This window comes from Condylura cristata, unplaced genomic scaffold (assembly GCF_000260355.1).
Source record: "Condylura cristata isolate star-nosed mole 26May11 unplaced genomic scaffold, ConCri1.0 scaffold00036, whole genome shotgun sequence".
Taxonomy (NCBI): Eukaryota; Metazoa; Chordata; class Mammalia; order Eulipotyphla; family Talpidae; genus Condylura; species Condylura cristata.
The window spans coordinates 3,485,420-3,508,058 of NW_004567137.1; the positions used below are offsets into that span (position 1 = coordinate 3,485,420).

At 41.5% G+C, this 22,639-nt stretch overlaps 1 protein-coding gene across 1 annotated transcript in view; it reads left to right on the top strand.

The window, feature by feature from the left end:
• ITPR2 (inositol 1,4,5-trisphosphate receptor, type 2) overlaps positions 1-22,639 on the top strand; it is a 450,179-nt gene that overhangs the window by 327,815 nt on the left and 99,725 nt on the right. Inside the window, exons 46-48 of the mRNA XM_004693199.2 lie at positions 14,735-14,842; positions 19,006-19,198; positions 20,842-20,967. Coding sequence (XP_004693256.1) covers positions 14,735-14,842; positions 19,006-19,198; positions 20,842-20,967 — 427 coding nt within the window. The remainder of the gene's footprint in view (positions 1-14,734; positions 14,843-19,005; positions 19,199-20,841; positions 20,968-22,639) is intronic.

The window sequence follows — 22,639 nt, forward strand, 5'->3', positions numbered from 1 at the left end:
TGAGATGATGATTTTATAAAATGATAAATGCCATAACACAAAAAAATATCACAGAAGTCTCCTTTAGGAAGTAACTGTTAACTCAAAAGCATTATTACCAACTTTTAGAAGCTCATTTAATGCTTGTACTTTTTACCACACATTAATTTATACCTTGATATATTACATAAATGATTTTAATGATTTATTTATTATTTATGTGTACAAGAAATGGGGCACAGGCCAGAGGTGGAAGAGGTGAGAGGATTCACTAGAGACAGAGTGGGGAACAGAACAGGCAGCTCAACTGCTGAGGGGAGCAGCGGGCGGGTCAGGAGAGGTCTGCTGCACCATGTGGATCATCTCCCTGGCAGGGGATTGAACTCATGCTGCAGTGCTTGTGGACAGCTTCATGGTGCTGCTTTAATCCATTGTGGCACCAGGGAGGGCCCTACACAAATTTTTAAAGGTAAACCAATTATAAATGAACCCATGAAATACTGTTAGACATACAAGCCAATATGATACTAAAAAGCTACATAGCTATAAGAAACTACATCAAAGTATTAAGTAATATTCTAGATACATATTTGTGTGTACACATAGCAGCCTATATTTATGACTGACTTGTTTTTCTAGCCCAAACATCAAGTAAGAGAGGTTAAATATATAACTTTAGCCTGCCGACATGGCAGACAGGTGTGAGATAGGATGAGACGGGCTGGCAAGCCAGAGGGACCCGCTAATACTTAGTTAGTAGCTTCAGTGAAGGATGTGAAGGTGCTGAATGAAAATATTTTTTTCTGAGTTGATTGCTGGGATTATCATGGAGCTATATGAGTCTTATTGGTTATGTGACGGGCTGCTCAGCCTTTGTGTTCTGTGTCTGTTGATGTACTTGACTTCCAGAATGAATTGAAAGTCAAAGAAAAGTGACAGAACTTTGTGAAAGGATAATGCTGGAAGTTAAACTGCTGAACTAAAATGTGATATTTCAGAAAGGAAAATGGTCATCCTCAGCCAGATCATGAAGTCCCCCTGTGTGTCACAACCAGGTGGTTATGTGAACTTACATAGTAGGGGAAGGTTCTAGAATGTCCCTTATTGGAATTTTTACTGTCAATGTAATACATCAATTTTAGGCATCTTAAATTAGTTGGTTCAAAAGATATCTTCCAGAAATCTGTCTGTCTGTCTGTCTCTATCTCAAAATATTGTCTGCTCTATGAGTCCTGCAGACTATTTGCCAGTTTGTGTTATTTTCCTAAGGGGTTTGCAAACTTTTCATAAATTGCCACATAACAAGTATCTTAAACTTTTCAGTTTGTACTGTTTGTTGCAGATAGTCAGTGTTGCCATTTTAGTGTGAAAACTTGCACAGAGGCCATGCAAAGAATTGAGTGTAGCCTTGTTGAAATGAAACTGCATTTGCAAAGCAGGTGGCCCCAAAGCCATAGTGGGGCAAAAGCCTGCTTTAAATGATTTTTATATCCTTAACAGTCAGGCAGGTTGTTATGCCTCGCATCTGAAAGACCCTTATGAGTAAGCACGAATAGATCATTTATTTTTAAATATTTTTCATGTCTATAATTGCAATATTTAGTTCACTTTGTATATGAGTGCAACACGCCAGCAGACATTTTCTTAAAAGAGTTTCTGACTGGAATCAAGAGAGCAGCCTGGAACATCTCTCCCTGTTGTGGTTCTGATTTCAGCATTCACTCTACACTGGCAGTCTGGTCATAAGTGATATCGACCAGATAGCCAGGCTCGTGCTCACTTGTTACATTGATGGTGTGAATGGATCAAGTATAAAAGAGGAGTGATTGGGTATGAATTGAGCTGAATAGAAGCCGAAGAAGGGACGTGAAGGCTGATGCATCTGGAGTGAGACAGAACTAGAGGGCTAGGCCAGAGGGCAAACTGAAGTCACTGTTGGGGAAAGGTTGCACTGAAGTTGGAGTTCAGATCAGCAGTTCGCACACTGTAGTGTGAATTCCTTTCCCAGACCTCATTCCCAGGGCCTGGGGTTAGAGGGCCCTAGGCCAGGGCCCCAAATCACAGCTTGCCTCCCATGCTGGCTCTTTCTGCTCCACTTGTCCACAGGCCACAGTTTGAGAAGGCTGCTGTAGACGTCTGCCCTCCTCTGCTTCTTCCTTTCTGAACTATCTCAGAGCCCGGCCACCCAACCAGATGGTGCCTCTTCTTGTCTCCTTCCTTCCTTCTCCTGAGTGCCTTCTACCTTCCTGGACTCAAGCTGATCTGATTACCACTTCATTTGGATTTCTGTTGTCTCCTGCTCTCAAAAATTAAAGGCATCAGTTTCTGCTATTAATCGACAGGGAATTGGGGTTATAAAATACAGCTCACCATAGAAGGAATGAAAGCAGACTGTCTTCTGGCTGGGCCTGTGTTCCTCTACCCTAGAAGGCAGCATAAAACTCTGAGTCTCTTGTTATGCAAGGGGAAGACATAGCAAGGAGAGAAGACAAGCACTGAGGCTGAGGAGGAAGGCAGGATCAGATCAGGAGGACCTTCTGAGGGTTTTGGCCTTTCTCTAAGAGCTTGGTGTTCAAGTGGCTGCAACATGATTCATCTTTCTGCCTCATTGTCTCTTTCATTGACCATCTCTCTCCTTGTTTCTTTATTTGCTCAGGCCTCACGGCTCTCATAGCCATACACTGAAGTCAAGAAATGTAATCTTGCTTTCTGTTATTGAAGTTGCTATTTCCTCTGCCTTTTATGTAGCTGTTAAAATAGCCTGTCTTTTATTTTTGATGGCTGAATAGTATTCCTATGCCTATACACCACATATTCTCTATCCACTCATCTACCCATGGGCCCTTAAGAGGTTTCCAAATGTTAGTTATTAAAAAGTAGTGATGTAGTGAACATAGACGGTACATATCTCTTTGATTTAGTGTTTTCTTAGTCTTTGACTAAATGCCCCAAAGTGAAATTGTGGGATTATATGGTAATTTAATTTTAATTTTGGATGAGTCTCCTTATTCTTCCTCATAAGGGCTATACCAATTTGCATTCTCACTGACAGGGTATATGTGTTCACTTTTCCTCACACCCTCACCAACTCTAGTTTATTTGATATAGACTAGTTCCTTTTGATATAAGCCATCACCATCCTTATAAGTGTAAGAGGATATTTCATTGTGGTTTTCATTTGCATTTCCCCAGTGATCAGTGACGAATAATGTCTTTTTATGTGCCTGTTGACCCTCTGCATGTCTTATTTGGAGAAGTGTTGAATCAGAGTTCTTTAGTTTTTTGTGTGTGTTTGGTGAGATTTTCCCATTTTAATGGGAAAATTATAGACCTGGAGGATATTATTATAATGACATAAGTCAGAGAAAGAGGAATATGGTATGATTTTAGTCATTGGAAAATAAAGCAAATGGATGATCAAAACAATAACAAACTTAGGTTACAGGAACAAAATGTCAGTTACCTGAGGGGGACAGAGGAAAAAGGAGGGTACATTGTGTAAAGGTGGGTACAATTTTCTGGTGGTAAAGGGAAACTCAGCTGTTTTGGGGATCATAGGTAGTCTGTATAGATGCAGAGTTATAGTGCTGTGCACCTGAAACCTATAGAATGTTTTAAAACATAGTTGTAAAAATAAAAGCGTGAAAAGACAGTTGAGTAATGTAAATAATTAACTTTTTATAATTATGTGAGAAAAAAATACAGATTGGATGATACATTGAGTTAAAGTGTTAACAAATTCAGCATCTCTCGAAGTCCAGGAGTCACCTCATTTTTAATTCTAAAAATCCAAAAATACATGTTACAGGGCAGGGAGAGGGGCACCCCAGAACCCCTAAATCTGCCCACTCTTAATTAGTGCCTGCCATCTGCCTCATCAAGACAAAGTATACCCTAGTACATAAAATCTCTAATGGAAAGGAACTTTAATACAATTGTGTGTAACAAGAAGTAGACAAACAGTGGTTTCCACATCAGACACCCAAAGTCACCCGTCCCCTCGTGGGTAGATGTCCAACCAAACAGGATTGACCCAAAGCAGAACCACTGAGGCCCAAAAGCTGCCACAGTCTAAGGCATGTCCTGGTGGGGAACCATAAAAAAGAATAAGAAATGTCTAGACAGTCTGGAAGGAAAAGTGTAAAAGCAAAATCAAGATCAAAGCTGCCATAGTCAACCTCCCCATAGGTCTCCCCCGCATCTGTGTCACCCAGTCCAGGACCAAGAAGCAACTACAGCTTCTTCACCTGCCTCTCTGCGCTACGTGCCTCCTCAGGGTCTCCTTCTTGCTCCTCATCTTTCTTGCTTCCTCCTCATACAGTCTCCTCTCCAGCTTCTTTCCCTGCCCAGCTCTACCCTGCCCTGGGTGTGTGGAGAACCTGAAACCTCCCCTTTTCCTGGAGACCACCTTGTTGCAGAAGCAGAATGTTCTCTGACCATTTGACCAAAAATGGCAGCCCTTAACCCCCGCAGCCCATTTCTCTCATCCTTTGCGTTTGCTCATCTGACACAACACTTGTTTATTTCTCTCCCTTCCATAGCATGCTCCATAAGGGCATGAGGTTGTCTGTTTTGTTCATGGTTATGAACAAAATCCAGTGACCAAGAGAATCAGGGCTCACACCAGAGCTTCACTAGCATTTTAGAATGAACACAGTGTACTTAGCTCATGGCTGCCTAAGTTATAAGGAGAATTTTGTTTGCCACTTGGAGTAAGTGAATCTTTGTCATGTAAATATTGCATGCATTGTACTTACACATCAAACAATATGATTTCATCTCTGGATAATTGATGGCTTTATTGTTCCAAAGAAAATCATAGTGCACGATGTCTGTGCTCAGTGTCTGCACCTTTGAAAATCTTCTCTACCAGTCATCCATCTGTTGAGAATGGAGAACAAGTTTTTGTAAATTAGTCTGTCTCTAATTTTCATCTGTCTTCTTCTCTTTTCTTTGTATTCCCTTCCTTTGTCTTTTCATTAGCAACCATGGTAATTTAGTTTCTGAATGACTGGATAACATTTAAGCGGGTATAGGGTGTCACCAAATGAACAAAGTAGCAAAATAAATCTGTTCTGCAATTTTTTGTTTCTCTTTTCAGTCTGATTCCAGGGGTCTGAAGCCCTCCGGAGAGTGGAAATCCACTTTGCACCTCATTTCCTCCTTTATTAGCTTTGCCTTTAAGTGCAGAAGTTGACTTGAGCAGTGATTCTCTCACTTGTGAGAACCACTCTAACAAAAGCTGACCTTTGGAAGGCAGCTGTTGATTAGACAGTTATAACAGAGACCAGTTAGCATGAGATTTCTCAGTCTGAGTGGCTCCAAAATAGAAGGCTGCAGAAACTGAGGTTGAAACGCTTTCAAGCAATTGAACTTAAAGTTCCTGGAAAATTTTCATAGTATTTCTTCTCATTTCTTCTCAACGCTCCATCCTCCACCTGCGATTTTTACATCTGGTGGGTTTGTGCTGGTCAGAGTGGATTCCTGGGGCACACAAGCAATGTGAGAAGGGGCTTGGAGCACCCCATGATCATTCCACTACGTATATACATGTATATATATATTATATATATATATCACTGTTCATTTTAATTAATACAGTATTTTCTCCCTGCCCCCCTCCCCCAAGAAAAAGCAACTTTGTCAAGACAATGAACAGCAAGAAATCCATTCTCAGGCTAGGTGTACGGGGAGGAGAGGATCCTTTGCTCCTCTAAGCTGGTTACTCCAGGGCTGAGGAGCACGAGGTGCACAGATCCTCAGTCGTCCAGGGCACATGTCAGTAGTTCTGTGGATACCACTGCTGTTTCACAGCGAGGAGAATTAGGCAGGAAAAGGCCAGGTGTTCGTCCCTGCTGCATGACCTAAGGTCAGTGGCGGATGCAGGGACCATGTTCCCGTGAACAATCCTGTCCAGCAGGCTCAATACATTTCCCAGTCACTGCAGCATCTCCATCTCCTCAAATGGGTGATAGGGTCAAAAAAAGACTTTCTTCACCTCTTGGTGCTTGCAAGTGGGGTGGGGCGGACTGGAAATGGGAAGGACTAGGGTGCCTTTGAAGAGATGGGCCCAGCTGGTAGTCCTTTGTCTTTATGCTTTCTAGTCGGTGCCTCATTGCTTTATTCCAGAAACAGTTCTTAAAGCATCATTCACCTCAGTAGGTCTGTTTTTTTTTTTCTCCCCTTTTATTTCTTTGTATATATTTGACATCATTGTTCACTTCCTAACAGTGCTTGCTTTCCTCGCCCAGAGTCCCCACCCTGCAAGTCTCCACAGCCCCTGTGCCCTTCCCACCCTCATTTGTGTCTCTTCCCTCCCCTCCCAGATCGTCTTTGGGTTAAAGTTGGCTGTTTATTTCTATTTTGTTGTGTTGTATTTTTCTTGTTACTATTTTTTGCCCTGATGGCTTATTTGGTTCACCTATATTTCACCTAAAAGAGCTAAAAACGAAAAAAAAAAAAAAATTAACAGCGGATGCATTCTTCCTTTGTAAGAAATACTTCTGATTAATAAATGAGTAATTCATCTACAGATGTGTAAAAAACAGATCTCATTAAAAAATCTTTTTTATCATAAATAAAAATATAGACTGCATGTGTTTTACTAGATTTATTTGAAAAAATTGTCCATATTTTGTAAAAATCAACCTATTTGGGTAAATTAGACACATGTTGCATTAAAAACTGAACAAACCAAAGCACTCTGTATACCTGCCTGCCACACCTTCCCTCCCCCGCTTTCCTTCCCTCCCCCTCACTCCCTCCCTCTCCCTTTTTTCTTTCCTTCCCTTCCCTGAGTATTTATTCAGGACTGTTCCTTGCTGAATACTGTTCTGGGCACATGGGGCACAGCAGTGAGCATGACAAAACTTCTGTCCTCCTCAGACTTCATTCTGTGTGAGACACCCCCCAAAATCAAATAAATAATATTTCACACACACACCATTATCTGAATATTATAGAGATGGCTCCTTTTTTTCTGCTAACATTCCCAGACCACATTTGGAAAATCATTAGGGAGGGCACTGGAAATGACCAGCAAATTTGTTAGATGCTGGAAGAAGCCACGGAAGGCATATCATCCTTCCCTTTCCTCTCCCGCTCTGAAGACATTACTTCTTTATGAAAACAGGCGGAGTAGACACTCCAGGCTTGTCTTTATTTTCATCAGAAAGAAATAGGCCCTGAACCAGGCGAGAAAATAACAAAAAATAATGAACAACCATATACCAGAGACATTTTGTGGGGGTGGAGTGGGGAATGGGATCAAAAACGGGTGGGGAGGGAGTGGAGAGGGAAGTGCACAGGACTATGGTGATGGCACACAGGTGACTTGGTGATGGGAAACCCGCGGGGATTACAATTGAGATGGAAAAAAAAATGTACAAAATGATGTAAAAATAAACTTTTGTAAAAAATAAAAAATAAATTAAAAAAAAGAAAATATGAAGGCCCTCCCTGGTGGCGCAGTGGGTTAAAGAAACTAAAGCCACTTCAGCATGAGTTCGATCCCCGCCTGCCCCAGAGGTGACCACATGACGTGGCAGACCTCTCCTGACCCGCCCGCTGCTCCCCTCAGCAGTGTACTTCATCGATCTGCCTGTTCTGCTCCCCACTCTCTCTCTGGTGAAGCCTCTCACCGTCCCGGCACCTCTGGCCTGTACCCCAGTTCTGTATGAACAAATAAACCTTTAAAAAAAAAAAAAAAGAAGATAAGAAAAAAAAAAGACTGGTTTTTTGAAAAAAAAAAAAAAAAAAAGGCCCTGAAGCATTCAGTTCCTCAGAACAGAGGCAAAACCTCCAGGTGGACATCATTTGGGGGCTTCTAGGAATTCAGTTGTCCTCTGTGTGTGTGTGTTTTCCTGTGTTGTGCATGGCCCCACTATACAGGTGACAATACTTGTTTTCCTTCTAATTTTTGAAGTATATCAGTATCTGTATCCACTACACTCTTATCTCTGATTTACCCAGCCCCTTCCCTCTGGGGACCACCAGTTTAGTCTAAAAGTGTACTTCACTTCAGAGTTAGTTTCTTTCCTTCTTACCCATCTCATGTCTCGTTCTTTCTTTTTAATCCACAAGAGTTTTATGCTATGTTCATAACAGGATCACAAAATCAAAGAAAAGTTTGAAAGTAAAAGCTCTGTGTCTTTTACGCCTGTTAGAATAAGTGAGCCTCATTTGTACACCCCCCACCCTGATTTCTCTCTGCTTCACACAGTGCAGTGCCCTGCACACAGATTCACCTAGACAGGTGAGGCTCTGACTTCAGGCCCCAGCTCCATGTCTCATCTTCCCAAAGACAGCTGCTGTGTTAGTTTTACCCGTTAATAAAAGTGGAACTCACATGAAAAATTTAGACGAGAAGTACCAGTGAAAAACTACTGTTGATTATCATTCAGGTGTGATTGCCTTGGTTTTTGCTCCATTCTTAACTGGCACCTAAGCTGAATGATAAGAAGATAAATGTGAGATAGTTTAGTAGTGGCTAAAAATGAAAAAGATGAGTCAGTCTTGTTTGCTCCCCACTCTTAGATGTAAAAAAAACTGTACAATGTCACTTAAAGACCCTTGGTGGGTTAGACGTGTTTTTGTGTGTAGTTGTGCTTGTCGGTGTGTGCATGTTGTAGGTATATTTACATATGCAATTCTTTATTCCTACAGAGTGTTGCATATGTATTTAAACAAAGTATAAATATGTCAGAAAGTAACAAGGGACATAACTTTCTCTTTTTCTTTTCAACCCCTGGTCCTTCTTGGCAGTCTTTTGGGATGGTGGGAAGAGAGGACGGGGATATGCATTTTTTTAGAAGGCAAACTGCTAATGCTTGTGATCCTTTCCTCACTACTACTATGGCATATCTCAGTCCCTGTGTGACACTGTATTTGTCTTAAAACTTTATTATCACAGAAGCTGATACATTTTCTTAGGGCTAGTTTTTCTGTTTGTAATCACGAGTTAATGAGTTTCTTTACTGGGGAAAAGATTTTGGGAGCATCATTTACTAAGCAGGTGTGAGAGAGGCTACTTTTTGCCTAATAAAAGCTGCTGTGAGTCACAAGGATTTGCAGGACAGGGAGATTTCCTACCTGTGCAGTATCCCCTTTCAGCTTTTTGAGTGTTGCACATGCTTAGGCTCGCTGCTATAATTTATTGTTTATGTGGTGATTTGAGTAAATCTCTCGTTTGTGACACATTGTAAGAACCTTTATCAGGTAAAACTGGGTGCCAGAAGATGACTGTCCTTGGGATTCATTAAATGTTTTCTCTTTTTAGCTAGGAGTGAAATGAGATTGCTTACTGTGACAGCTCTCCAACTGCTCTTGCCTGGAAATGTCCGCATGTCTGAACCTTTGTTTCCAAGCACATTGTAGTAAATGGTGCTGTTGCTTTATTGGATTCTTGTTTCTCTTTATATCATGTGAAAGGGTACGTGGCAGGGAGCCCACCGCCAAGAGACCAGTGATGGTGGCTGGCAACATGGCCATTCTACACAATGCTTTAGTTGAGTTGCTTAGACATAGTAAATATTTTTTTAAAAAAACTACTGGATGTCTGGTAATTGGTGTCTGAGACTTTGTACTGTGCTTTTAGTAAACTGTAAATTGGGTCAAGAGAGTTTGATGTTGATACCAGCCATGTTCACCCACTTCACACTGAGATAGTCTTTATTTCCTTTATAGTTTGGCTTTACAATGGCAATTCTTACTTTCCAGGGCTCAATTCAACATTTATTGAGGACCCAGTCCTGTCCTCTACAAGTAGCATGTGGAGAGTGAAATATAAACAACTCTGAAACATGGAAAGCATTAAAATGTATTATTTCTCACACATTGAAATTTTGTGATCATTTGATAGCTAATCAGATTTTTTAGCTTTTCTTTCTTCCCAGAGGAAGCAGTTAATTCACTGACTTGTGAATCTTTCCCCACTTAAATACAGTGCGTGCCATTAATTAACCCAATTCATCAGTGATGCAAGAAATATTTGAGTCTGTTTTATGTACCAACTTTTATTCTTGGCACTAAGGATATAGCAGGTACTTTTTATTAAGTTCCTTTTATAGTACCTATTATCTACAATAAAACAAGGCAACTGTAGAATCATCTTGCTAAGACTACTGGAAAGTGAGAGGTTCTAATATGTTTCACTTAAGCAAGATGTACTAAGTGAAAATTATTTGCATTGATTTATGCCATTACGTACCCCACACAAAACAGTTATTGTTTCTTTCAAGTAATTATAGTGATTTTGACATTTTAAAATGACTGTAAAAAAGAGGTTTTTAATAAATACATATATATTTAAATGAGGCCGTTTTTTAAAGACTTATTTATTTATGAACTGGGGTATAGGTCAGAGGTGTGAGGGGTAAGAGGGCTCACCAGAGACAGAAAGCAGAACAGCAGATCTACTGAAATGTACTGCTGAGGGGAGCACTGGGTGAGACAGGAGAGGTCTGCTATGCCATGTGGGTTACCTCCCTGCCAGGGGATCGAACTTGTGTTACAGTGGCTCTGGATAACTTCATAATGCTGAGGCTTTAACCCACTAGGTTGGCCCTCATAGGCAATTTATTTAAGTCTCACCTTGGAACGTCTTTTTCACATTTAAAGATTTACATTCAGTTTGCATGCCATTGATTAAGCAAATGTGTACTGGGCATCTTCTATGTGCCAGACACTGTTCTAAGCCTTGGGAATACTGCAGTGAACAAGCTAAAAGAAAATCTGTTTCCTGCCTTGGAGATAGCTAATAAAAAGAGCAATTGAAAAACAGGTTGTCAGAAGATGGTACGTGCTGTGGAGAATAGCAGAGCAGGAAATGGGGTGTGATGTGTTGGTGGAGGTGAGTGAGTTGATCTGCTAAAGCGTGGTTGACAAGACAGCACATGAAAGGAACCCAAAGGTAGGTGGCACCCAGCCACATGGGCATCTGGAGGAAGCAAATCCAGAGAACAGCACCCCCAGACTCTCACGTGCTCCTCGGGTTGACAGCACAGTCGGGTGCCCAGCGTGTCAGGTCTGAGTCAGCAGGGGAAGGAGCGGGGGGAGTTCAGACAGGAAGTGGGGACACATTTTATAGTCCCTTTTGACTATAAAGGAAGGGGCCTAACCTAAGGTGTGTTGGGGGCATCAGCGAGTTTTGAGCAGAAAGGAGGTCTGATGAGCAGGATGCAGCCTCTGGAGGACAAGGTGGAGCCGGGAGTCCAGTAGAAAGGCAGTTACAGAATTCCAGCCAGTTCCCATGTCAATGGTCAGTGGCATTAGGCCTGACGACCTTTCCCTCCATCTTGAAGTCCTTTGGTCACTGGGTCACCAATCTCCCTAGCGTCACTAACCCACATTCTCCATCTCCTTTACTGGTGCCTTTGGTCTTCCGAATCACTCTGAAGTGGCCTAGCTCTCTCTGTGTAATTCTTTGCAAATTTCCTATACTTGATTAATTAATTAAATGGAGGCTCAGACCAGGGTGGGAGTGTGGGAAGTGGCAAGATGACAGACACAGGGTGCCTCCGCCCTGGTCACCGCTCAGCATGCCGTCTGCACTGCCCTTGAGCCCTCTGCATTTCCTTGACTGCCTCACCCTAACCAGCACTCCCTTCCAGACCACCACTTATTACCATTTCTATTTAACTTTAGGAACTATCGTTCTTTGATTCAGCTACCTGCTCACTGTCCCTCCTGCTGTGTTTCCTTCCAGTTCCAGCTTAGATTCCAGTGTCCTCTGCAAAGGCCTTGTGTAGCTGTCTCATTCCTGTGTATCTTGTTTTTCTGTATCATTTACCTCCCCCAGCCAAATCACAGTCTCATCAGTTACATTTTCTGCCTGTTCCTGCCTCGTCCCAGAAAGCTGAATGTCGCCAGAGAAATACACACAAACATGTTACTGGTCTCACTGTCACAGAAAAGGTACCCTGTGACATTTCCAAGTCCTTGCACTTCCCTGGCTGACTTTCCTATCTTCTCTTCCAAATTCCCAGCACCTCTTTCTCATCCTCAGTATCAACTTCCTACTCCAATGAGACAATGAAAAGAACCAGAAAGGAGTTTCACCTTGCCTCCCTCCTAATAAGACCATCCCTGTCCCTTCTGCTGCCACTGTGGGCGAATGTCTTCCTTCCCATGCAGACCCACCCACTTACGTACTAGCTTGTCAAGATATTGCTTAGTGGATGTCCCACCTGTCTGGAAAAAAAAAAATAGACACCCTCCTTCACCCTGTCCATTTCTTGAGCTTCTGTCCTATTTCTTGATTCCCCTTATAAGTGCACTGTAAGAGTTGCCTGTTGTTCTGACTCTCCCTCCACACATCCTTGTTTAAACTCCCTACTGGCAGACTTCGGTGTCCACCTCTGCCTGAAACTGCTGCTCTCAATGTCAGCAGTGGAACCAGCCCTCGCTTCAACCTATCATCAGTGACATTTGGTCCCGATGACATCTCCCTCCATCTTGAAGTCCTTTGGTCTTTGGGCCACCAGGTCACCTGATTTCCCTGGCTTCATCCCTGCCTTGCTGGCCCACATTTCTCCACCTCCATGCCTTTGGTCTTCTGAACTTCTCTTGGAGTTGCCTAGATCTCTTTTCTCTAAGCTCACTTTGCAGCAATCTGATTAAAGCCCCCGACTTTAAGCATTCGACATACTCTTCTAGCACTAAATGGACAGCTCAAGCCCTGACCACTGCCCACGGCTCTGAGAGTCATGTCCAGCTGCCTCTTAATTGCCTTCTGCTAGACAGCATCTAAAGCCTCATGTGGCTGGAGCCAAAGTCCTGATTCTCTCCTCCTGCATCTGCTTCTCCAGTATTTTTCTTTGGCAAATGGCGTCTCTGAGCTGTCAGTCACCTGGGTCAGTAAATTGGAGTCATGCTTAACTGTTCTTTTTCTTTCATAATTCCCGATGCACTCTGGAAACATGAGTTTGAACTTCAGGGACTGGCCACTTCTGATAACACAGGCTGAAGGGCCTATATGAGTACAATAATTTTTTTTAAAGATTTGTTTATTTAATTCATACAGAAGTGGGGTACAGGCCAGAGATGTGGAGGGTGAGAGAATTCACCAGGGACAGAGTGGGGCGCAGAACAGGCAGATCAAGAAGTACACTGCTGAGGGGAGCAGCGGGCGGGTCAGGAGAGATCTGCCACGCCATGTGGTTACCTCCGGGGCAGGCAGGGATCGAACTCAGGCTGAAGTGCTTGAGCTTCTTAGTGTAATGCTTTAACCCACTGCGCTACCAGGGAGGGCCTGATTACAATAATTTTATCCTGTGAAACTTATTTAGATTTTTAGCAACACCTGCAAGTTACAACAAGTTCCATGATGACAGTTTGTAATAAAAATCAGTATCATTCACATGGAAGTCAAAAATAAAATGGAAATGAAAGCGAGGCATGCTTCTCTTGAGTGATTTATACATATCTCTGAAAATCAATTCTAAAAGGACGGTTTCAAATGTGATTTGCTCTGGAGCAACATCAATGGAATAAATATTTAACTTACCAAATTATCACTTACAAGAGAATGCTTATTTGATTTTATCGGGTCTGGATTACTGTTTAAAATTTATCTCCCTATTTTATATTCACAATTTGTATTCGCGGCTCATGAATAATGCAAGGATTTGTTCATTGCTCTGTAATGTTAGTGGGATACTGACCCCAAACCACACAGCAGCAACGCCACCCTTTGCCAGCTGTGCTATCCCAGGCAAGCCCTTTACTGCTCTGTGTCTCAGTGCCACTGTCTGGGAAATAATGATAGGAATAATAATAGTGCCTAGGTCAGGATTTCTTGGTAGGATCAAATGAGATCACATGCCCAAGTGTCCAGGGTAGTGCCTGGCACAGAACAGTGCTCCGCAGAGAATTCTGTGGCCAATTCTGTGTTCCTGAAGCCTTCAGGGAACTGGAGGCATAATTGGAAAATGTCACAAGACCTCAAGAATTGTTCAAGAAAACCATGAGCGCAATGTGTGGCCATTTCGTTACAGAAATGGCCAGCATGGGCTGGAGACATTCAAATGAGGGAAGGGTGACTTCCACCACCAGCAGTTTAAGATAATCAATGCTGAAAGTTTTGCTCCATTTCCATTCCACTGAGAGCTGTACCTGCAAAGCCCCATAGACATATTCTGAATGTGCATTAGAATGAGACATATTACAAGTGGCCAATGTAAGCCTTGGATTCAGTGTTGTTAGAGAAGCTTCTGAAATACAGATCCTGGTCTCGCGGGCACAGGAAGCCTCTCTAGTGCAGGCGCTGCCCACTGGGCTGTGGCATCATTGCTCAAGGTGTTTCATAGGTGCATGTAGTTTAAATCTCTTTATGGGAAGTACCAGTTACCTGTCACTGTGGGCTTTTCTTTCTGGCACAGTTACATATTTATTGAAGATATATTTAGTTGTCAGCAAAGCCATGGTGTGTTTTTTTCTGTTTTCTGTGCCAAGATGTATCATGACTTTTCCAATAACCCAGCATATGTAGTCAGCAAATACTAACTGAGCACCTACTCTGGAAGAGATAGTTTCTCACACCGAGAGCACGTGTACTACCAAATCAGCATGGAAGATTGATATAGTAATAGTAGCTTATCTTTGTGACTTTATACCTCTGCCTTTCAAATGTAATGAATCAGCATTAACCCCAGAACTGTGAAGTCATATGCACAAGTGGACAGTGTAATTTCAAAGATTGATCCAGGGAAGGGTAAGAAAGACCTAAAACCTTTTTTTGCCTTCTTTGTCCTTCTAGTTGGCTCGTCACAACAAACTGTTACAGCAGATGCTCAAGCCAGGATCAGATCCAGACGATGGTGACGAAGCCCTGAAACATTATGCCAACCACACAGCCCAGATCGAGGTAACCGTGCACTATTTCTGCAAAGGGACACTCCTTGCAGAAAAGATGTGTTTCCTTTGCACTTCAGACCCTTTTCATGATCTTGTTCTCCAGCAAGGAAGCAGAATTGAGGATCATAAATTGTTAGCATGTTTACTAGATGATGAGGGATGAGCTCTGAGAACAAAGTTGTCTTCATTTTTTTTGACCTGAGCTGGATGTGAACTTCCTTTCATAATTAACAGGTAGCTTTTGTCTTGATTTTTGGTCTTGGAAGTAATCCTCACAGAGCAGTGATAGTTTAGCATCTGGGGTGCGGTAACATATGCCATCATTCAGGAAAAGGTCTTCAGAAGCTGTCAGAGGTTTAATAAAATAGAGTCTCTGTCGCAGAAGGCAGACAGAAGTGTAGAACACAGGGAAGGAAGTCGTGAGCTTTCCACATTGTAGCATAAACTTCAGATGGCTTAGAAGTTTCCCTTCTCAGTGTACAGCGTTTGGCCTCCCCAACCTTGTGAGTGAGACTTGAGCCACTGTTAGGTACAGGTGCAGGTCGTCTTGGATGTGCACCTGTGTGTGAGACCCATCTCCTGCCACTTGCTAGCTGCACTCATTTGCTCTCCAGCTGGCAGTGCTAACCAGGCAGAAGCAAGCAGACGAGGTTTATCACTTGTCATTTACCACCGTGTGTTCATTCCTTGGCTGAGTGCATGATGGTGTCACTGCTATTAACTGTCAGGATCCAGCATCACCTACTTTACTGTTTCCATGGCCAAGCTTCTAGAATCATGACAGTCATCGCTGGTGTCCCAAGTGCATACCTTGCTCACAGTTATAAACATGCAGAAAACTGCAGCTTTGCTGGGAATATGACTTCGTGGAACCCCTGAGATGGGCCAGCAGCACCTGCTTAATATATCAGGTGCATAGGGACTGGGTGACTGGCAAAGTCAGGAAGCTGGAGAAATTCATAGAAATAGACTATCAATCCAATCATAGAAATAGACTATCAAACCATGAAGTTGCTTAGAATAGTCCCAGAAGCCAAAATACAAAGCTAGATGATCCCAAGAGATGGGGAAGGGAAGAGCAGAGGTGAGGTGTGGACTAATACCTGAGTGTGAGAGATAGAAGTTGCTGTAGAAGTTGGAGTTTTATTGGTTCCCAGCAATAAGAAGCCAAATGTAAATCTACAAATTCAGTAAATGTTTACTAAGAATTTACTATGTATCAAGATAATGCTGTGTATCAGAATAGAACAAAGAGCCCAGGGAATATAGAGAAGTGATTAGGATGTCTGGGAACTTCAGGATAGGTTTCCCAGAGAAGGGGGGCATAAAGAATATACTGAAGATTGACCAGAAGTTTCTCACTCTAAAGATTGGGCATAGCATTTCAGGTAGAAGCAAATTAATGAAAGGTGCTTAAGAAATGGTGTTGGGGTTTGAAAATTTAAAACATTACACAAGTTTCTGTTTGAAGAAAGAACTGGAGAAGTAAATGGAAAGAATGCAGGTAGATTCGATATGAAGCTGTGTTGGTAAAGATGAGTAGGTTAGAGGAAATGCATATATGGTTGATACTTGATGTCAGATTGCACATGTATGATGTGCACCAGAATGCTCCTGAGTTTGCACAAATAGAAATTGGTGAGGAGTCTCCTTGGTGGCTCAGGGGGTTAAGACTCAGCACTATGAAGCTATTACCAGCCACTGTAGCATGAGTTCAATCCCTGGCCAGGGAGCTGACCCACGTGGCACAGCAGACCTCTCCTGTCCCGTCCACTGCTCTCCTCGGCAGTGTGTTTCAGTAGATCTAGCTATTCTGCTCCTCACTCTCTCTGGTAAATCCTCTCACCCCCTGCACCTTTGTTCTACACCCCCGTTCTTGTATGAATTAATAAATTTTAAAAAAAAATAGAAGTTGGTGTTATGCAGAAGGAGCCTAGCTTTGGCAGTTAAAAGGCAGAGGAAGGTCACTTTTTGATTAATGGGTACATTGAATTTGAGGGGCTTTGAAGCATGCCTGAAGTCGTGTATAACATAAGTTGTATATAGCAGTTCAAAGAGGTGGTCTGGGAGTATGGCCTGAATTCTTCAGTCATCAACCCTTCTCTTCATTCAAATACCAAGCAAGTCATTAATGCCATCTCACTGTGATCCTGCAGCATGTTAGTTTTAACTTATTACACCTGTTATGTAACGCACTGGAGTGTTGTTAACTTCTCATGTGTCACTTGTCCCCTACCCGAGGTCAGCACGGGTGTGGTCATCTGGAACCCAGCCACAGTAATGGATGTTGTTAAGACTTATAACAATAACTTACCGACTCAGAAACAGAGAGGCCCTCAAATTATTTGGTCTGCTCACCCATCCAAGGAAGAATTGGTCTCTTATACTCTTGTTTCTGTTTTCAATTCTCCCATGACAGAGACCTCACTACTTCAGGAGGGATTTGATCCAATGTTGAGTAACAGTTAAGAAGGTTATTAAGATGCAGTCTTCGTACTGGCCGTGGGAGCGTTCACCCAGCATTCAGAAAGTTGTTTCCCCTCTCAGCATGAGGTTGGCTCTAGCATTTGAAGAACCTTGGTGATTTAGGGTCTACAGAGTCATTCCTGGGGGCTCAAGTTGTTTCTCTGAATTCCTTGCCTAAGGAGAAAATAATATTTGTTGAAAATCTTTTGTGGAAAATTATCAGTCTTCGGCTTTTTACAATGACTACACTCCTGTCTCTTTCAGTAATTCCTCTATTTTGTCATTACCCTTGTAACATGTGACAATCAGAATCAGACATAACCTTCCACAAAGGGTCAAGTGCCAGGCTTCGAGTAATGAAAACAATAATTCTTTAATGCACCCTGAGATTCATTTTTCAGGTTCACACTGTTGGATTGAGTACACCACACAGATATTTTCTGCACTAAATGGATTGAATTCAGCTTTCCTATAATTGATATTTTTTAACCTGTGTTCAGGAATTTTGCTTTACCACACATAAATTTCATCTTGCTTATTTTGTGATAGTGTCACCATATATAGTCTGCATATATAGCATAGTATTTAGGATAGCTTCAGTTAGATGTGCAGAAAACACTGACAGCTGCTTAAGCAGCAACAGTATTTGATTATCTCATAGAATGGGAAGTCTGGAGATACTAGTATTCTATACTTGACTCTCTTTCCCATCTTTCTGTTAGGCTTTCCTTATTCTCATGGTTGCAAAATAGCAAACATTTCAAGAATCACACACGTCCACTAATTTTGTTCTAAGCGGGAAAGAAAGAGGGTACTTGCCAAAAAGAGCTTTGTGTTGTGTATTAGGTTTTTGATTTATATTATTATTATTATTTTGTGTGTGTGTGTGTGTAAGATACCTCCTAACCCTTGTCCAGAAATCTCTCTTTATGCCTCATCTTCCTGAACTGGGTCACACGGTCACTAGCATACCAATGATTGGTAAAGAGAAGTAGAACAACATTTCTAGTTTACATCAATTTTGATTCATTCCTGATGTCTGGGCAGAGTATACACATATGTATGTGAACCTTCAAATTTAATATGTACAAACCTTGGTTTATATGGAAGCTATTAACAATAGTCTGGTTTTGTGTGTGTGTGTGTGTTGTTGTTGTTGTTTTTTGTCTAAACAGTCAAATAAGAGAAGTTCAAATATAATGTAAACATTCACCTGGATCTAGTTTGAGTGGATATCACTCTTAGGAAGAAAATATATTTTGTCATGAATAAAAACACATCCTACTGATATAAAACACTTTTCCTGGTAAACCTGCAGGCCCATCATGTTAAATATGTCATTTTTCCTCTCAGAAGTTACTTATAGGAAGAAGAGGCCAAGGACAGAACACTTTGTGCCAATACCACACTTACGGTTGCATAGCCGGTCAGCTCTCCAGTACATACCTGCCTAAAAACACAAGCGGGTAGCAAGGGCTTAATGCTAATCCAGAACAAAGATTGGTTATTTATGACACAGTATGGTACTTGAGGTACCTTTGCTTTTTCCTCTTATTTAAAGATTAAATATATAGGAAATATCTTAGCTATTCCAACTGGCATATCTTTTTATAACTGAATTCATCAAATCATATTAAAATCATGTTAAAAGCAAATTGCAACCTAAAGTGTCCGAAGGCTAAAACTCCTCCATATGGACCTTTTCAGATTGTTCGGCATGACAGGACCATGGAACAAATCGTTTTTCCTGTGCCCAATATATGTGAATACCTTACACGAGAATCCAAGTTCCGTGTGTTCAACACAACCGAGAGGGATGAGCAAGGAAGCAAAGTGAATGACTTTTTCCAGCAAACAGAAGATCTCTACAGTGAAATGAAGTGGCAGAAGAAAATCAGGAGTAAGTACATAAACAGGAATGGTGCCTCTTGAGCACAGGGGAGACAAGTTGGTCCTTGGGAACATGTAAAACATTCATTTAATTTAGGTTTTAATTTCTTGTCTGGGAAATCACTTGCAGTTTCCAGAATGTAAGCTCAATGTCTGAAGCTTAATGAAAACAGAAAACCCAAACCCTTTAGACCGCTTATGGCGCTGGTGCTATGGCTTCTAAGTATCAGGGCACGCGAAGTGGCAGCTGTGTTGTGTGGTGTTGCATTCAGCATCTTCATGTTTGTGGTCTCTGCATCAGCCCTGACAGGCTTTGACAGTCTGTGAAGCGGCTGGAGAGATGTGCCTCCAGCATCCCATCTTGCCTGAATCCTTGATTAGAATAGATCCATTTAGAAAGTAAGTCATTCTCTCAGCACATGTACCTTGCCGGACCAAACAATAGATTTTGCAATGCATGCATTCAAATACGGCCGTGTGACAAGTTTAGTGAAAAACCAGTCTAATACAGTTCTCATTTCGTATTTTCTCATGTTTCAAATCTGTTTGTAAACTCTGAATATAATCTACTTTTTGAATTGAACTTCAGTTGTTTTTTTCCAGATAAAGATTACCATTTGTCTCTTTGACAAAAACCATAAAATGAATAACAAACTAGTGTTTGTGAGGTCTGGGTCTCATATTTGCCAGGAAGCAGCAGGTCCCAGACTGGAATACACAGAACATCATTTGGAAAATTTTTCATTTCTCTTTGAAAATGGTGTGTTTTGTCCCCTCGGCTCCAGTGTTAGAAACCTGCCGTAAGAGCTAGAGAGCTAGAGAGCGAACAGGACCTGCAGAAGTCAGTGGTCGACTTATACATAAGGCAGGCCTGCTGGATCACCTAGGGGAAGTGACAAGAACTGAGTTTGGGTTCCTGCAGTCCATATTCAGGACATGCATCTGTTTGTTCTCACGACAGGTACAGAATCCTTGTTTTGAAAATGCTGAGTCAACGCCGCTTCCATTTATTTGTAACTCTTAGTAAAACTTTCCATTTTTTGCTGCTATTGGAAATCTAGGAAGCATTCAGGTTTAAAACCTAGTTAATATTCTAATATTATACATCACTAGTTCCCAGTACTGCATACTGAGTACTGGTACTGAGTCAGCTGTTGAGTTTCAGAATTTCAGGTAATTATGACTGGGTCATAGTCATCAGAAATGTATCTGTACGTGGTTTGGGCTTTGGGGTTTTTTAATGATTTTTAGGCACAGGATGGTGCAAACTTGCAGGTATTACTAAGTTATACAGCAGTACCTGCCATTAAAGCGACCAGGCAGCTGCTAAACTTTCTCCTTGTTTACTTAGAGATGTATTAGAGTTATTACAGAGCCAGTTTTTCTGACCACTTTTGCCAGTGGCAGTATGACTCAGCCTTCTACATGGTTTGGGTGTAAACTGGCAAAAGGGTGTAGAAGGGATCTAGCAGGTGCTTCCCTGTGTTCTTGATAATAAACTGTCTTAAAATCATTCCCATTAGATGTTTGCTTAGGTATACTTGTGTAGAACGTTACAAATTGCACTTAGTGAAATGTTGTTTCAAGAGGATTCATGTGTTGAAAGCAAAGTCAATTATTCTCTTCTGTGCCATTACCCATCTCCTTCCCCAGATAACCCTGCGCTGTTCTGGTTCTCGAGGCACATATCACTCTGGGGAAGCATCTCCTTCAACTTGGCTGTGTTCATCAATTTAGCTGTTGCGCTTTTCTACCCTTTTGGGGATGATGGAGATGAAGGCAAGTTTGCTTATGTTTCTTTACATGATAAATTTTTTCAAGTTCTGAAAATAATTCTCAATACATTTCATAACTCTTTAGAACTTCACGATAATAATTCCTTTCAGATGTGTCCATGTTTACTGGAAATAAAGAATGATGGTAAGCAGAGTAGGCAGAAAAATATGGCTAACAGAAATGGTATTTTTCAAAAAATTCACAGAAGAGCAGTGAAAGCTACATTATATATTGGCAGGTGAGGTAATGAAGATAATTATTTCTACCTAATTATTGTGACTGGAAACATTTTCTATGCTATGTCAGCTCTATTATATAAATATATTGGATATGAGAGGTTTATGCCAAATACCCACTGTGATTATCTGAAATTGGAGAATTTATATTTTTCTGTTCTCCTCATGGTCTGTCTTGTTTGAAGTTTCTGTAATGAGTATACTTGCAGCCTGAAAAAGCGTAAGAGAGTACAGCATGGGGCAATACAGTAACAGAATCAAGAATATCGACTAAAAATTAATAATTTGTGAGGCTTTACAAAAGTGAAGATGAGACATTATTCCTTTTGTAGAGAAATGGGAAATATAAGAAAAAGCTGCTGCAGGGTAGCAGCAATGCACAAGTACAGAAATTCACATGTAATGGCAGTGTGCTGAGGACTGTGTCTTAGAAGCAGGTACAAGCATTGAGAGAATGGCTTGTAGGCAAAGATGAGATCCAGGTACTATTAAACTACAGCATACGTTTGTATCTCATCTGTTCAAAGGGTTATGGTCAGACTTTAAGGAGATGCTGCAGGTACAGTGTACAACTGACAATGATAATAGCAGGCGGTAGCGTTTGCCATTTAGACTGAGTCAGGATAAATGCTAAGCAGTTCACATACATAATTTTATTAATCTTCCTGATCATTCTGCAAAATGAGCTCTTCATCCCTACCAATGAAAAACTGAGGTTTAGGAAGATTTGTTCAGAAACAGGTTGTTTTAAAAGCAAAGAAACCTCTCAAGTGTTGCTGATGCAATTGATCCTTGACCAAGCATTTGAAACTATACATGTAGTAGCATTTGCAGGAAGACTTCAGCCTTAGAAAGAAATGTAACTAGCAAAACACAAGACTAGAAAATGTGGTTTCTCACCTTCAGGGAGAGAAACAGATTCAAATCTTAAACAAGACTGAGTACAAGCTAATGGTGATAACCAAGATAGAGGCTCCATATTGAATGTCTGGGTAGGAAAAGAGATGGGTGGGCAGAAGTGAGTGCCCATTCTGATGTTATGGTTAAGTTTGGCAATCTGACTTCAGCTTTGACTGAGTTCTTATAACTCCATGAGTAATATGAGAATTTTGGTCAGTTACATATCACCACAGTTGGGCTGAGGAAGCAAACTCAGGGCTGATAAGAACACTTACCCATCCAGCCTACCTGAACAAGGAAAATTCAGGGCAAGACATGGAACTTCTCTAGTGCTGGATGCTGTGAAAGAAAAGAGCTGTATGACCACTTGCCAGGAACATTTTGGGGGTGATTTAAAGATATATTACATGACTTTTTTTTTTATAATAGTTTATTTTTACATCATGGTGTGCACTTTTCCCTCAGTTGCAAGTCCAATTCCTTTGGACTTCATGTCACCAAATCACCCATGTGCCATCACCATAGTCCAGTGCATTTCC